Source organism: Trachemys scripta, chromosome 1 (genome assembly GCF_013100865.1).
Source record: "Trachemys scripta elegans isolate TJP31775 chromosome 1, CAS_Tse_1.0, whole genome shotgun sequence".
In the NCBI taxonomy this organism is placed as follows: domain Eukaryota; kingdom Metazoa; phylum Chordata; order Testudines; family Emydidae; genus Trachemys; species Trachemys scripta.
In genome coordinates this window covers 318,549,785-318,566,625 of record NC_048298.1, presented here as the reverse complement: position 1 = coordinate 318,566,625, position 16,841 = coordinate 318,549,785, and the positions used below count along the sequence as shown (strand labels likewise).

At 45.8% G+C, this 16,841-nt stretch overlaps 1 protein-coding gene across 1 annotated transcript in view; it reads left to right on the top strand.

Annotated features, from left to right (window-relative positions):
- The window catches only part of ENDOD1 (endonuclease domain containing 1), a 17,393-nt gene extending 5,176 nt beyond the window's left edge, over positions 1 to 12,217 (top strand). The window contains exon 2 of the mRNA XM_034758920.1: positions 8,000 to 12,217. Within this exon, the coding sequence (XP_034614811.1) occupies positions 8,000 to 9,148 (1,149 nt within the window). The 3' untranslated portion in view covers positions 9,149 to 12,217. The remainder of the gene's footprint in view (positions 1 to 7,999) is intronic.
- The last annotated feature ends 4,624 nt before the right edge of the window (positions 12,218 to 16,841 follow it).

Sequence of the window (16,841 nt, the reverse complement as noted above, 5' to 3'; positions counted from 1 at the left end):
GGGGGGGGGGGGATGAGGCTTGACTGCAAAATGTATAAAAGAAGAAAAGCTGTTTCTGTTAACGTGCTTGATTTGAGACGTGCCAGTCTCCTTGCACCGCTTTGAGATCTCAAATAAACTTTGCTTGCTTCTCCACCTGGTGTGTTCATTGACGCGAAGCACACCGGGCAACGAATCCACTGTTGCTGTCCTCGAGCACACCTGTGCTGGCAACAGTGGTGCTAACCCATTGGGGGCCTCCACACACACAACACACATAATAAAAAGCAAACAAGGGGCCCCATTGAGTTGCTCAGGGCTCTAAGCAATTGCTTTGTCTGATTATGCCTAGCACTCGCTCTGACAACGAGTCATGCAGGTAGAAAGTGAAGATGAATAATGATGATATTAGAGATTGTTCTGTGCGATGCTGAGTCAGACTGGGGCTCCTAAGGGAATCTAAACAGCACACAGCCCTCTAGCACATCTAGAAAAGTGGTGACACCAGTTATCATCTAAGTCATTTCATGAGTGACATGTACACAGCCATATGCACCCAGACATGACCGCTATACATGCATGAACACAGTTATGTGCATAGGTACGCACACAGATATAGTGAAGTATCACACAGCAACTTCTTTTTTACTCTGGAGTGACTAAGAGCTATCCCATGAAATTTTGTAATAGATCATGATGTAACTTGGATCGTCATTTGACTCCTCCAGTGTAACATGTCTGCTTCTTCAGGGATGTATGAGAAATATTTGCCAAAAGTAGCACAGAGGTAATAATTTGATGTGACACAGAAGGAATGTCAATAGCTTCCACTGTTGGTGTGATAAATGAAGTGTGTGTGTGGGGGGGGAGGCGGGTAGCTCCCTTTTATGGACAGCCAGCCAGTAGCTATAAAATCCCTCAGAGTAGCTGTTCTCTAATTGTTCTACCTGTAAAGCATTAAAAAGTCTTACTGAAAAAAACAAAAACAAACAAACAAATAAACAAAAAACATGTCAAGGCTAATTCTCCATTCTGGCCCTTCGAGTGCAGACCCGCAAGGATTCTAAAAATTAATCCTGGCCACTCCAGGCTTGTATTAAACTCCCAAGGTTACAGCTTTTCTCTGACCTTGGATTGGTAGATGCTGCCACCACCCAAGTGCAGAACCCCTTTGAGAACCCAGGAAGGCACACTTGGGAATTCCTTCCTGTGGGGTATCTTCAAGTCATTTCACCCACACCCTCCAGAGAAAAGCTGAGAAAGAAAACACAAGAAATCAGCTGGTGCCACCAGCTAATTAAACAACATATGCACAAACCTCTTAGCACACAAAAATCCAGTTCTATTCTTTAAAAAGGTCAATTTTATAAAAAAAACAAAAGGAAGAAAATACATCTGGAAACTCAGGCTATTGCTAGATTTAAAAAGAGCAACTACAAGGATTAAGCATCAAGAATAGTTTCTTGAGGTCCAGTTTAAAGATTACAAGCAAAACAAAAGCACCTGTGGTTAGCACAGAGGAATCCACAAGCCATAAAAAAATAAAATAAATAAACCTAATCTCATCTTCCTAGACATTTCCTGATCTACTTACATATCTGGGGTTTTAAATGAGTAGTTTCTAGGTATGATACTGATGATTTTTCATACCTGTCCCAAAGCTTCTTACAGCATAGCTGCTCTGTCCCTTCTCTCCAGGAGAACAACCACAGACAAACAAAAGGGGAGTCTTGCTTCAATTTTTTTAAGTTCTAGTCTTCCCATTGGCTCTTTTGGCCAGGTGCCCACTTTTACCTATGCATAGCAGTGAAACTTCGTAACCCTTTACAGGTAGAGCAATTAGAGAACAGCTACTCAGAGGGATTTTATAGCTACTGGCTGGGTGGGGACTTGCCCCTCCCCTTCATTTATCACATTTGGTTAGCCATGCGATGTGCAGTGATCCAGCAGTCAGGATTTTTAATGGAATATATTTATAGAGAAGAAGGATAGTCCAGTGGTTTGTGCTAGCAGGCCCTGGTTCAATTCCCTGCTCTGCCACAGACTTCCTGTGTGACCCTGGGAAAGTCACTAAGGCTTATATACACAGGAACATCCAGGAAAGTTAGTCCAAATTAACTAAACGTGTGACTTTGAAGTGGATTTGTTAAACTGTATTAAATCCCCTGTGTGGATGCTGTTATTCAGCATTAAAATAGCCTTACTTTACTTTGGAAGTGTGTGACGGGATCCCCGGGGTGCAGCCTGGGACAGTGGGACTGCTGTGCCCCCTTAACTCTCCATCCTGGGCTGTCTCTCACAGAGCTTTGATAGTGACAAGTAGCAAACCCCTCCAGGCACTGTTATCACTCAGCACAACCTCATGTGGAGCCCCACACCCAGCTAGATTGCATGAGTGTTCCCAGAGCCACTCATGAATCACACAGAGAAAGGCACCAGCCAAATCCCCCCAGCTCCAAGCCTTGTACCTCAGGAATATACCATCTTTTACTGCTCAAGACAAGCAGTGCACGTTTATTAATTGGTTCACCATTTCATCAATGGAAAGTGGACATACACCAGCCTTTGTAAATCTGAGCAGATTTCCAAACACTTCAGGCAAACTCACTGGTAAAGATAAACAGTTAAACACATTTATTGACTACAAAAGATAGATTTTAAGTGATTGTAAGTGATAGGCAAAAAGTCAGAGTGGTTATCAAAAGAAAATAAAATGTAAGCATGCAGTCTAAACTCTCAACCCTATTAGACTGGTTCCCTGCCTGTAAAATGGTAGCTCCTTCACTGGGGTGTTGTGAGGATAAGTACATTAAATATTGTTTGTAGCGTTGTTGAAGGATATGAGAGAGATGAGGTGGGTGAGGTAATATCTTTTATTGGAGCAACGTCTGTTGGTAGAAGAGAGAAGCTTTCCAGCTTCACAGAGCTCTTCTTCAGATCTCAAGAAGGGACCCGAAAAAGACTGAGATTACATTAAAGATTGTGAGGTGCCAGATACTCTGGTAATGGGGGCCAGGCAAGTGCCAAAGACAGCTATAGGTGTCCGCACACTAAATGAGCGCAGCTTCATTTTGACTGGGTTACAGCCCACGAGAGTTCTGCAACAGTGCCTGTATCTGTATTTGAAATGGTGCTGGAGACTGCCTTCCTGGATCTCCGTTAAAGAGAAAGAGAGCACTTGCAGCACTTGGAGGTTGTGTCAAATATAATGGCTGCATGAAAAGACTAATAATAGTGGGAGGCATCAAGGAAAGAAATGTTGCTGGTTGCCAGTGTTGACAGTTGCAGCATAAACTGCCTGTTCTGATATTTTTCCCCTTGGAACAAATGACCAAATATTCAAAGTGAATTGAACCCCAAATCCTGCAGCTGCACATCTAATGCAGACAATTGGTGGCCTACATACTCAGCTGCACATAGCTACCTGATTCGTAACTATGAAGTTTTGCATTCACAAACTGCGGTGCTTGGAAAATTAAGTTCATGCCACATGTTCTGTATACAGTACCCCTCACTGTTTGGTAATGACACATGATGGAGTCTATGTGTTGTCTCTATCATTCCAGTCACATACAAAATTCATCACAGGAAAGAGGCCTGGGTATACTGGGGACAACTTAGTGAAGACTTCTGCCCACGACCAAGGCTGCAATCAGAAAAGCAAACAAGATGTTAGGTTGCATGAAGAACAGGATGACAATAATACAGAAAATATTATAATGCATCAAAATAAGTCATATGGCCTAATCTGTAACAGTGTGTATTGGTCTCCAAAAAGGATATTGCAGAACTACTAGGTGTCAGACAATGGCAACAAGAATGATCAAGGGCCTGGAAAAATGCTCATATGGAGAGAGATTGAAAAGATTAGGGTTGTTTACCTTAGAGAGGAGATGAATAAGGGGGGACATGATAAGAGTATACAAAATAATGAATAGCCTAGAGAAAGTACAGCAGGAACTTCTCTTCTGCCTGCCTCATAACACAAGAACAAGGGGACATTCAATTATGTTGAAAGGTGGCACATTCAAAAATGATAAAAGGAACTTTCACATAACCTGCAATTAGACAGTGGAACTCATTGCCACAGGATGTCACTGAGGAGCAAGAATTTAGCAAGATTGAAAGAGGGATTGGACATTGTGACAGTGTACCCCATAAGGCTTTATGGGGAGGGGGTGCTTATAAATGTAGGTATGACATAACTGGAATATGTTTTGTGCTGCCTGTGCCATGTAACATATCTCCGTAAGGGTTATGGTCTACTATATCTATTCATCTTATTTGTACATATATATCATTTTCTACTCGAGGTTAAGAATATGGGCTGTATGCTTGCCTGATTTCTAAGTAAGCTTTGTGAGGCATTTGGTCAGCTTCTTTAGGAAGGAATTTGCCAGGTTAAGTACCTGATCAGGAGACACTTAGGGAACAATGCATCTTGGAATGCTCCAATCCACATGAGAAGTCTTCCTGGAGACATGCAAGATGCCATGTGGACAATGGCGTTGGCCTGCAAAGTCTGAGTCACGCAGGGGCATGTGACTTGCCCAGGTGACTCCAAAACTCCATCTTGGAGCTGGGCTTTGCATAGGAGGGAGGTCTCCACCCACAAGAGAGAGTCTACTTAAACCTGTGGGAGACCCCTCCATTTGGTCTTCAGCTGGCTAAAGAAGGAGCCTCTCCACCCCCCCCAGGATACTTGAAGGAGACTGAAACAAAGGACAGTAACTGCAGGGGGTGTGAGTGATTGCTGGACCCAGGCTAAAAGGAGATTAGCCTGTAAAAGGGAGCACTCTGGAACTGGTGAGGAAATTATCTGTATTCAGTTTGATTAGGCATAGATTCGCGCATTTTATTTTATTTTGCTTGGTGACTTACTTTGTTCTGTCTGTTACTACTTTGAACCACTTAAATCCTACTGTCTGTATTTAATAAAATCACTTTTTATTTAGTAATTTACTCAGAGTATGTATTAATACCTGGGGGAGCAAACAACTGTGCATATCTCTCTATCAGTGTTATAGAGGGCAAACAATTTATGAGTTTGCCCTGCATAAACTTTATACAGGGTAAAACGGATTTATCTGGGTTTAAACCCCATTGGGAGTTGGGCATCTGAGTGCTAAAGACAAGCACGCTACTGCGAGCTGTTTTCAGGTAAACTTGCAGCTTTGGGACAGGTGATTCAGACCCTGGGTCTGTGGCTGGAGCCAGATGGGAGTGTCTGGCTCAGCAAGACAGGGTGCTGGAGTCCTGAGCTGGCAGGGAAAACAGAAGCAGGGGTAGTCTTTGCACATCGGGTGGCAGCTCCCAAGGGGGTTTCTGTGATCCAACCCGTCACAGTGGCGTAGTCGAGCAGGATCTGTGTACAGCTGATTGCTTTGAGATACTGGTAGTGATTTTAAGTGAGTTTTAAGTGTGGTGGCTGGAGAACAGACAAAGTGGTTACTGGTTTGTTATTTTCTGTTTGCTTATTTCGGGCAAGGGAAGTAGGGACAGAAAAGGAAGCTCTCTGTTAACTAAGAATCCCCTGAGCTGAGTGCATCTCAGTTTCAGTGAACTGCAGAGGGGTTGTGGCCCAGCACAAGAAAGCAGGAAAATGAGTACTAGTGATCTCAGTTCCAGTGAACTGCAGAGGGGTTGTAGCCCAGCACGAGAAAGCAGGACAATGAGTACCAGTGACGCTGCTATTAAACTAAAGCTGGCCAGGTTGGAAGCAAAAGAGAGAGAAAGTGAACATAAGAGACGGCTGGAACTAAGACAATTAGAAATTAGTGCCATGGAGGCAGAACATGCAAGGGAAGAGGCTGCCCACAAGAGAGCCATGGAGGTGGAGGCAGTGAGGGCGCGAGCGGCGGCGGAGGCAGAGGCAGCTGCCCACGAGAGGGCTATGGAGGCCCAGAGGGAGGCCCGGAAGCATGAACTGGCTGTTATGGAGTCAAAGAGACGAAACCCTCCCCCTGCTGGCTCCACTTCCCCAAAAATCCACAAATGGGAGCGGCTATGTCCACAGTATGATGAGTCCAGCGATATCGCCGAATATTTCATCACCTTTGAGAGATTGTGCACCCTCCATGCCATCCCTGAAGATCAGAAGATGACCACATTGATAGCAAAAAAGACTGGCAGAGCTCTGGACATATTCAATAAGATGCCTATTGATGATGCTTCAAACTATGGTAAATTTAAGGAACTGGTTTTGAAACAGTTTCAGGTTACACCTGAAACCTACAGGGTTAAATTCAGGAGCCTTAAGAGGGGATCTGGATTAAGTAATGTGGCTTATGCCAATGAAATGAGAGATTTGGTAGATAAATGGGTGCGGTGGAGAGGCTCCTTCTTTAGCCAGCTGAAGACCAAATGGAGGGGTCTCCCACAGGTTTAAGTAGACTCTCTCTTGTGGGTGGAGACCTCCCTCCTATGCAAAGCCCAGCTCCAAGATGGAGTTTTGGAGTCACCTGGGCAAGTCACATGCCCCTGCGTGACTCAGACTTTGCAGGCCAACGCCATTGTCCACATGGCATCTTGCATGTCTCCAGGAAGACTTCTCATGTGGATTGGAGCATTCCAAGATGCATTGTTCCCTAAGTGTCTCCTGATCAGGTACTTAACCTGGCAAATTCCTTCCTAAAGAAGCTGACCAAATGCCTCACAAAGCTTACTTAGAAATCAGGCAAGCATACAGCCCATATTCTTAACCTCGAGTAGAAAATGATATATATGTACAAATAAGATGAATAGATATAGTAGACCATAACCCTTACGGAGATATGTTACATGGCACAGGCAGCACAAAACATATTCCAGTTATGTCATACCTACATTTATAAGCACCCCCTCCCCATAAAGCCTTATGGGGTACACTGTCACAGACATTTATATGGATAACAGGAACACCTACCTGTAATAGCTAATGCTAATACAAATTTTGGAAAGAATATAAAACTTTATTCTTCTGAGTTTAAGCCAATCTCTGACTATGAAGGGTAAGAGTTAGACACTCGGGGAGGGGTGGGGGAAAATTACCCCATATCAGCCTTCCATGGAGCTTCTTGCACTTTCTTCTGAAGCATCTGGGCACTTTTGGATCCTGGTCTAAACAGACCAGCGATCTGATCCCTGTGGCAATGCCTATGTTTTATGTACAATACTTCTAGCTTAAATAAGTCAATTAAGAAATGAAATAAGAGACAGATGATGCAACATGTGTATAAGATGCTAAGATCACAAACTGTTGGAACCATCCTGCCCAAGTAAGCCTGTCTAAATACAAAAGACACCTGGCCATTCGGGCTGCCTAGGGCGTGATTTGGGACAGACTTTGGACCCTGCAGTTTAAATTTCCAAAAGAAGGATGTAGGACGTGTCAAGAAAGAATGACTGATGAACAGATAGAGCTATAGTATCCTGGGAAAGAACAGGGCAGACATTGCTTTGACTACGCTCAGTACTCTGCGTTCCTGCTCAGACGGCTTGTTGATTTGCTTGCACGACTCCATTGTCACTCCACGTAAGACTCCATACAAGGATGTCTGGTTCAGGAGTTACTAGCTAAGAGTTCCTAGTACAGGAATTACAAAAATGAGTTTACCACACCTGATCCCATAGAATAGCTGGGGACATACAGAGTCTGTATGCTGTCTGCTGCACCCAAGTGATGTGCTCCATTCTCCATCATCTGAAGTCTTTAAATTAAGACGGGATGCTTTCTAAAATATATACTGTAGTCCAGCTCAACCACAAATAACAGGCTTGATGCAGGAATTACTGGGTGAAATGGTATGGCCTGTGTTATGCAGGAGGTCAGACTAGATCATCAAAATCCCTTCTGGCCATATATCTATTAATCTGAAGAGCTACAGGAAAAATAGAAAAGATGGATGGATTCATATCATCTGTTGACCGGGGTGTCGCAGTGGGTGAGCTATAAGTGCATTTCCATGCATATTTTGAATGTAGCTTCATAGTGTGCAGCAAGGTAAGCCGCATCCAGTAATTGTTCTCTTTTGTGTCTCAGATAGATGATCCTGGAAATGACTTGGAGGAAATGGTGCATGAAGCTGTTGCTGTTGGCTCAGTGAACAACCTTGGCGCAAACCAAGCCCTGACCACAGACTATGTGGACTCTGGTTATGAGAGAGGGCAGCTAAACCCCAGTTCCCTCAATGAAGATGATTTCCAGCTAGCCACATACACCCTTACTAATGCTGTCCCTATGACTCCCTCTCTCAGTGAAAGCTGGCACAAGGACGTCGAGAATATAGTAGAGCAAGCTTTGGCCCCACATTGTGAAAATGGGGCTCGCCTGTATCTTGTTGCAGGTGCTGTTCCATCCAGCCTCAGAGTTAAAGACAAGGTGTCCATACCAGAGTTTCTCTGGCTGGCAGCTTGCTGTGATGCTCCAGAGGTATGGTCTGTGGGCTTTCTGAAACGTCCAAGTGGTGAAAACGGTATAGAAGACCTGTCTGTGCAAGAGCTGGAGAAGCAGCTTCCTTCAGGAGCTCACTTGTTTAAGAGCAATTGTGGGGGAGGCAGCCAAAGCCAGGAGAAAATGGAAACTATATTGCAAACCATAAACCAGATCCAGTCTGAAGAGCCCATAGTGCAAACTACGGCCGGGAGAGTCGGCTGGCACAAGCGCGAAGAGGCCAGCCTGCTGAAAAGAGTAGCTGGCATCGTTGCGGCCCCTTTCACCAAGCTGCTGAGAATCATCGGCTATGTGTTGGTGGAGGTGGTGAGATACACGTGTTATTTCCTATGGTATGTCGTCAAGCAGCTCGGCAACACTGCAATGGGCGGACTCCACCGCTTATGGAACGGAGCGGTGTCCTATGGCAAAGAAATCAGCACAGTGCTGGTGAACATCCCCAGGGACGTGGCCAAGGTCGCAGCAAACATCATCATGGGCTTTGTCCGGATCTTCAAGAACACCCTGAGCCTCATCTACAGGATTCTCAGCGTCCCCATTGGACTCTTCCTTCATATCCTGGCTTTCCCCTTGGACACTCTCTGTGCCGTTCCCATCGTCCTCAAAGATATGGCCGCTGGAGTTGGAGGCACTTGCTCACTCATTGTCGATGCCACAGCTACCATGATGTCCGGCTTTTATTACATAGCTACTCACCTAGGCAAAAAGTTTGTCCCTAAGCTCTCTTCTGATGACTGATAGGAACGGCAAACAGAACTGCACAGACATGTGGTGAAAGAAAAGTGGGGCAATATGTTCTGATACGGGACCAGTGCTGACAATTCTTGTTGGTATTTATTGCAGTGACATTAATAACACCAAACCAATCTGGTGGTCACACGGAGGACCTCTGGCACTTCAAAAGGGGATTCCATTACAAATCAACTTCCACTTATTGTAAAGTGTTCAGGGTTTCAACCGGGGTGACAAGCTGTCTGTGGATTTCAAGGCCAATGTCAAGCTGCTTCCGCTTTGAGACACGCTGAGTGTAGCACAAAGTTATTCCTTCACTACTAAAATAGGAAAATGCTGATGCCTGTTCATGGGCAGTGCTACAAAGGCACAGCAGAAGCATGTGTCCATTGGTGCGGGTAGATAAGGGGCTTATGCTGACCCACCCCTCTGCTAGGATTATTGCATGGGAAGAAACCACATAGAGATTAATTCTGCCTTTAGTTGCACTATTGACTTCAGTGGGGTTTTGTGGAAGGAACTGAGGGCAGAACTTGGGCTGGTGTGTTTTAGCTGATAATTCTCATCCCTTGGCCTTAGCTGATAATTCTCATCCCTTGGCCTTTCAAGGCAGCTGAAATGGATGGAATGGCCCTTAGTGAGAGTAAATCACAGTTACCAGTTGCTTGGTGGGGTGTGGGGGGATATTTACCATTTTCCTTAACTCCCCATAACTTTTTAAACTGACCATTGGTACCAAACAATTATCCAAGACCTGAGGTCTTTATTCAGTGTGGGCCCGATCCAAAGCTCAGTGAAGTCCAAAATAGTCTTTCTACTGGCCTTGGATCATACCCTAATACCCCAAACAACCCCACCCCCACCCCCCTTGCCTCCGATTAGAGACTAAAGTCTCCCAAATACGTGCTTCCATGCCAACTCATCTGGAAAGCTCTGCAAGATTTGGGACTCAGTTGCGTTCGCCCTTTTTTTTCCTTTATGTGCACTGGGAGCCTGACTCAGCTGCAAGGAACCCTCCACCCGTGTTTCGGGCTGAGGCAACAAATACGTGACTGTATCATCCTGGTTGGTCTGAACAAACACAGTCAGTGCAAGGCCTTGCATGCAATGACAAAGGGCAGATGAGGAACACTAATGATGAAGGGCCAGGTTCTGCCACTCTAACGCTGAGTAATCTCTCACTCCGCAAGAATACGCATTGACTTACAGGGAGGCTATCTGCAGTGTGAGGGATGAATCGGCGTGAGCAAGGGTGGCAGAATTTGGCCCTAGGAAGACCGGTTGATACCTGGCAGCGTTCTGTCTCCCGCCTACCTACATACATCCAGTGAGAGGGGAAGCAGATCTGAGGAACCAGCCTATGGTCCTCATGCACCCCAAACTCCCAGTGAAGTCAGGTTGGAAGGTTATGGAAGTCCGTGGGGGTGAGCTAGGAAAGCAGGATGAGGCAGAAGTCCATCAGGCTGGGGAAATGGTGATCTGCAGCATCCTGCAGTAGGTTTGGGGCAGGGGGGTTGGTCACTCGCACTAAGTTAGCTCATCAGGGCTGGTGCAGGCAAAATTGGTAGGGGCAGGAGGCCCCAGGGTGGAGGAGGCCTCAGCCCATCAGTGACAGGTTGAAGGGCTGGCGTGACTGTAATTGTCCCAGTGACACACAGTGTGAAACACAAGCTGCTTGATGCTAATGGAGCTTGAGGGGAACCTGGGCTCCTGTCACTTTATCACAACAGCACTTGTGCCCCTCCTCCTGCTGACAGGACATACCCATCCACTAGCTTCCAGACGCTCCACAAGTGCACATCCCAGTGCTGGACACCTCCCCTATTGTCCTCTGTCCCCCTGGAGATCCCCCAGCCCCAAGCAGGCATGCCATTGGAGTCTGGGTGAGTGGTGACTCACTGCATCTGGAATACAGCAGCGGGCAGATGAGATCCTAAGCAAAGGGCTTTACAGGGGAGGTCACAGTTTAGCTCAACCGAGCCCCCCTCCAAACTCAGTGGTCCTGCATACTAAGGGGACATGGTGCAGGGGCACGATCTGTCTGCTCCCCAGTAAACAAGGGCCTAACGTCAGCTCAGCTTACACCTCCCCTTGGAAAGGGAATCAGGGGAAGCAGTTTTGATTTCTTGTTACCGTATAAGCTTTGTCCCTTGAGAGTGATCCTTGCTGACTGCATCAGCGTTTGCTTCTGTTGATTCAGTCTGCAAGCACACAAATGCGGTAAGAAGTTGTAGAAGAGACATGCACTGACTCTCCTCATAGTTCCTTCACACCCCACCCTGTGCATTTTTTATGCATGACTATTCTGCTGTATTTTTATGTAGCTCATCTATGCTTTTACATTTGTGGGCATAACTCCATGCAAAGTCTCTGCTGGGAGGATCTGGCTGTTCTGTTACATGCTACTTGGGAGCAGTTCTGGATTTGAGAAAACGTTATTACAATATGTGTCAGCGTTCCTACCACTTCTATTTAATGACAGGCTGAATTTGGGGGGAGTAGTTGGCTCAGATTCTAGCAGTGGAATAAAGAAACTCTGGCTGGTTCAAATCCAGCCCAGCTTAATCATGACTCAAAGTTATTACCCTGGCTTTGGGATCTGTGTGGAACAAATTATGTGTCCCAGACCAGTTCCTAGCAAACAGCCCAACATATCTTAGCAGCAGAGAGGCCATGGAGTGAATGGACTTGGAGATCAATGCCACCTGTCACTCCTAGAGGTGATCACTCCAGGTCAGGGTAGAGGCATATGGGTGGAGTCATATGGGGAAGTTTACACTTTACTCCCCGTGCTGCACCTGATCCCTGGAGAAACAGAGGACTCTGGGGTTGTCAATCCAACATGCACAATATTGGTCCCAAATCCCATTGGTCATTTCTTACTATGCTACACGTCCAAGCAGTCTATAGAGAAACTGCCTAAACACAGAACAAATATTGCAGAACAGCTATGCACAGCTGTAAATTGGCTGTCGTTTGAGATTAGCCTTATCTGGGCATGACATATGGTGTGGGAGCTTGACCTTATCCTCAGAACTATGTGGTATTAACAAAATTAAAGTGACTTTGAAAAAAGAAAGACTTCATATTACATTGCTGGGGATCGTTACGATTAAGACTGCTGACACAACTCAAAGGGCCATACCTAACTGGGGGAAAGAACAGTGTTGTAGTTTCAATTTGTTGCTGCACTACTCAGGATCTGGTGGTGTTATTAACAATATTTTGTGCTTCTGTAGCACCTTTCATCTGAAAATCTCAAAGCACTTTATACAGCTTAGTTAATTAAGCCTCGCCACATACTTGTGAAATAGGTGAAGGATGAAGATTATAGAGATGCATGTGCCCCCCCTTCCCCATACATTATCTAGAGAGGGAGATCGAGAGAGAGAGATCATTTTATTCATCATGAAATGCAACTATCTCTGGGGTGAATCATGGCAGTTATTTTTTTAGCACCGTAACATTGCACAGTAATTTAGGACAGGATGAAAAATACAGTAAACAGCTGAAACTGCAGTGGGGAATGTAGGGAGGCAGGAGCCAAATACCTGAGTTGGATATTGGCCAGAACAATGTAGTTATACCAACCAAACCAAACCAAACCATTATACCAACCAAACCAAACCAAACCAAACCATGTTCTCTTTAGTGACCATGGAGGTCAGGACTTTAGTTTTGTGTCTCAACTAAAGAAAAAAAAAACATGCGGGGGCACTGACTCCAGTTCTGACACAGAAAGAAGAGTGCCACTTCCTGCAACATCTGTTCCACTTCCTGCAGCACTGATGTTTTCTTGGAAAGTGCACTATCCAAACCCTGACCCACCTTGCTTAGCTTGTGAGATCTGAGAGCATTCACAACATGAGACGGGAGGGAGATTTTTCCCAGGCAGTTGGGCACCCAACACCCACTGTCCTTCCATGGCAGCTGGGCACTTACTTGCCACCTGTGCCATTGTGCCTGATCTGGATGGAGTTAATGGCCCTGTGACGGGGTGGTGGAACCCAGTCCAGTGCAGGGTGAGTGCACCCCCTCCTCTAAGCTGCCCTCCACCTCAGGATGGTTAGGTATAATGGCTAGAGTCAATATAATTTGCCGCTGGAGCGTATGGCCTAGTGGTCAAAGCCAATTCAGCTGTCCTTGTCCTCTGGGCTAGAAGACCTAATGGCAAGGGTCAATACAGATGCCCCCTCTCAAGGCTGAATGGCCCAATGGCCAGAGTCAATAGGACGGCCCTGCCTCTCAGGGCTGTGCGGCCCAATGGCCAGAGTCAGTAGAGTTGCCCCCGCTTGTGGGGTTGTAAGGCCTAGTGCCCACAGTGAGTAGAGTTGCCTTTGTCCACAGGCTGGTAAGGCCAAGTGACCAGAGCCAATGGGGTTGCCCTTATTTGCAGTGCGGCAAGGCCTACCAGCCAGAACCAATGGGCCTCGTGGCCAGAGACAATGGGTAGGTGGTGACCAGAGATGGGGGACCTGGACCCACCCTGCTCCACCGAGTCCTGGTCCAGGGCCCTAACAGTGGTGAGGTGTTCCACCACTGAATCAGCAGAACTCCAACTGAAACATGCCGACTTCCCTCAGGGCTCTAGCTAGTTCCTAATAGATCTCTTGGAGCAGTACTCAAGATGTTGTCATGGTCTCCAGGCTTCTCAGTGCATCCACAGGTAGCCGGGTGTCTGTCTGAGTCTCGGTGTCTCTGGCTTCCGCGGTTAGGGGTTCCCACTGCTCCCGGGCTGCATCCTGCAAGATGCGTCCTTCCTCCTCAGCGGTCAGCCCAGACTGAACTAGGCTGTTCCCTTTTATACTAGTACTGCATTTGGAACATGCCCAGTAGGGAAGTGGGGGTGTGACTTCTTCAGCCCACAATAAGGAGTTAACCCTTCCCCATCCAGTGCGGAGTGAGTGTGTCCCTTTATAGGTCCATAAAAGTATCCAGTTCTTTTTAGTTTTAGGGCCTGTGCAAGATGCTGGTTTATCAGCCCTACATCAAGACTGGACAAGAAAAGAATGAATCATCAGTGCTTATGTGCTGGTTTATGTCTTCCAGGGGGGTTATGAATATTGGCCCAGATTCACTTGCTCTGGTGCCAGGCCAGGTGAATTAAACCCTCTTATGCCAGCCTGGGCAGTGAATCTGCTTGTTCTCCCCGGGCTTTTGTTGGGGAGGACCAGCTTTAACCACTGTCAGATACATTTACATTCCCTTTGAATTTGGCCCATAGAGGTGACTAACCTCCCCTAAGCCACAGAGACAGTCAGTAGCAGAGCCTGTATTGGACCCCAAAAGCCCCCAGTCCTGTGTTCCACTCCCCAGGTCACACCTCTCTTGAAGCTACCCCTAACAGATCGCCTTTTACAGATAAACACCTCTACATGGGGCTACAAACTATTACTTCAGCCCTCCATGGAGGACCAGCTGCTCAGATTCAGGCTAGTTTTATTCACAAGTTATCACCTTGGCCTAGTCAATGCCAAAAAAAATCACTTACTGAAAAATAAATACAAGTGTAACTAGTTTGTCCAGAAAGGGTTAGCAGACAGCACAACATCCAAGGTGTGTCTGTAGTATGCCTGGTATGTCAGGAACTGGTACTGTATGTTCAACATGACAGGATATATTGTAGCTGCATATTCTTAGTTTTATCCAGCACTGGATACCATCTGTCATTCATTTCAATGAAACAGCCATTTTCAGCTAAGCAAATATCTCTAAGCAGACAGACCTATGGAGTTTCCACATTTGTGCTAATACTGCAGTCAAGGGCCTCTATACAACGTGGTAAGCTGGCTCTGAATTCTTCCGCAAGGTTCCTGGATTCTGCAGTAGCTTCCTTCTAATTAATACATGTACGTGTTTAAACTAATTAAATATGGAAATGAATAGAACCATCAGAGAAGTGGCCCCAGTGTTATTTGCTTTGATAGTCAATTATACAGATGTTATGTGGTCCCCACATTTTCATTTTCCTATTTGCCAAGGGGTTTGGTATTGACTGCACGTAACTGCATCATAGGTGGTATCAGAGGGCAAAACTGGAAGTTTTGGCAGATGACAAGGGGGTGTCACACAGTCTGGAATGGCTCACAACTGAGTGTCAATCTCAGGTCAGACTGTCAGAAAACAGGGCAGAGATGTCAAATTTGTGGTATGTTCTATAATAAGATTTCACCAAGCTAGTAACAAATGTGAACTCCTGGATCACTATATTAATCTGACCGTGGAGTTACAAGCAGTCCCGTTGGGCTGTCCAGCCTATCTTGCCAACCCAACAAACTGGACTCAGTGATAATGGTCACATAAACCAAAAATCACACCACTTCAGGTTACTCCCAACCCCAAAGGGTCAGTCACTTACCCCTAGGTCAACTGGTACTCTGGATCTTACACCAAAAGCAATGCCAGTAGCTAATCCTCTAGTAAACAAATTGAAGATTAGTTAAGAAAAAGAAATGAGAATTATTGAGAGGTTAAAGCAGGTAAAATAATTAAGAGGTGAGTCAAAGTTTGTGAATCCAAAACGATATCCTAGATGTAGTAATCTGCCAGTTCCAAAAATCTGTTAGGGCACCTAGAATAACTCTAAGGATCTCTGTCCACTCACTCAGTATTTCCACCCTGTTGGCATCCAAACCGTCCAGAGATACAGGATCATTCCTTGAAATCCATTTTATAGCTTCTCCAGAAACCAAGCTGAACAGTGTCTTCACCCACGTGGGTTTTGATGCATAGGAAATGTAGGTTGAGTCTGTGAATTTTCATTGTCGAACACAATGGCCCTTGCTTTGAAGTTAGCATTTCTGGTTACAGCCATTCAGGGTCAGCTCCAGGCATCAGCGCAGCAAACAGGTACTTGGGGCGGCCAACGGAAAGTGGCGGCATGTCCAGCTCTTCGGTGGCAATTCGGCGGCAGATCCCTCAGTCCCTGCCGCCGAATTGCCGCTGAATAATGAAGCGGTGGCGGTAGAGCTGCCGCCGAAGTGCCTCCAATCGCGCCTTTTTCCCCCCCCCCGCTGCTTGGGGCGGCAAAAATGCTGGAGCTGGCCCTGCAGCCATTAAGTCCTTCATTAACACTTCTCAAGGTTTCTTTGAGGAATAAATGTAACGTACCAGCAAACAACAATCTTTCATTAGTTTTCATGAAGTTTACATGTCAAACCTCTTCTCATTTTAACTCTAGCACACACTCTAATCTAGGGCTATCTAATTACAGGGATAGACATAATATAATGTGAAAGCAATCAACAGGTTACAGATAAGTGAAGACAATGCTATTTAACACATCAGTGAATTAATCTATGGCTCTGACCCGCTGGTCTGTCAGTGTCATAGCGGGCAAATGGGATGTGTGGTGCCTAGCAAAGAGTAGATGCAGCTAGTGAGATGAACACATGAGCTGGATATTCCTGATAAAATGGTCTGTAGTGAAGTAGTTAACAATACTGATATTTCAATGATCACCTTTTGGTTTCAGAGTTATCAAGCCATTGAGATGAATGGACTCAGGAAGACATCACTGTATCAGGGTACACTTAGTTCATGTTGCTCAGGTATTCTTCTGAAACTTATTCCCACCAGTGGGCATTGGAGGCCTTCCCCTCTCCAGCAAGAGTTTTCAGAGGATCACCATAGATCTTAATCAAACTACACTGTCTTTCCCCACGCTTTTTGGAAAGCTCTTGTTTCCACCTGGTGCCAC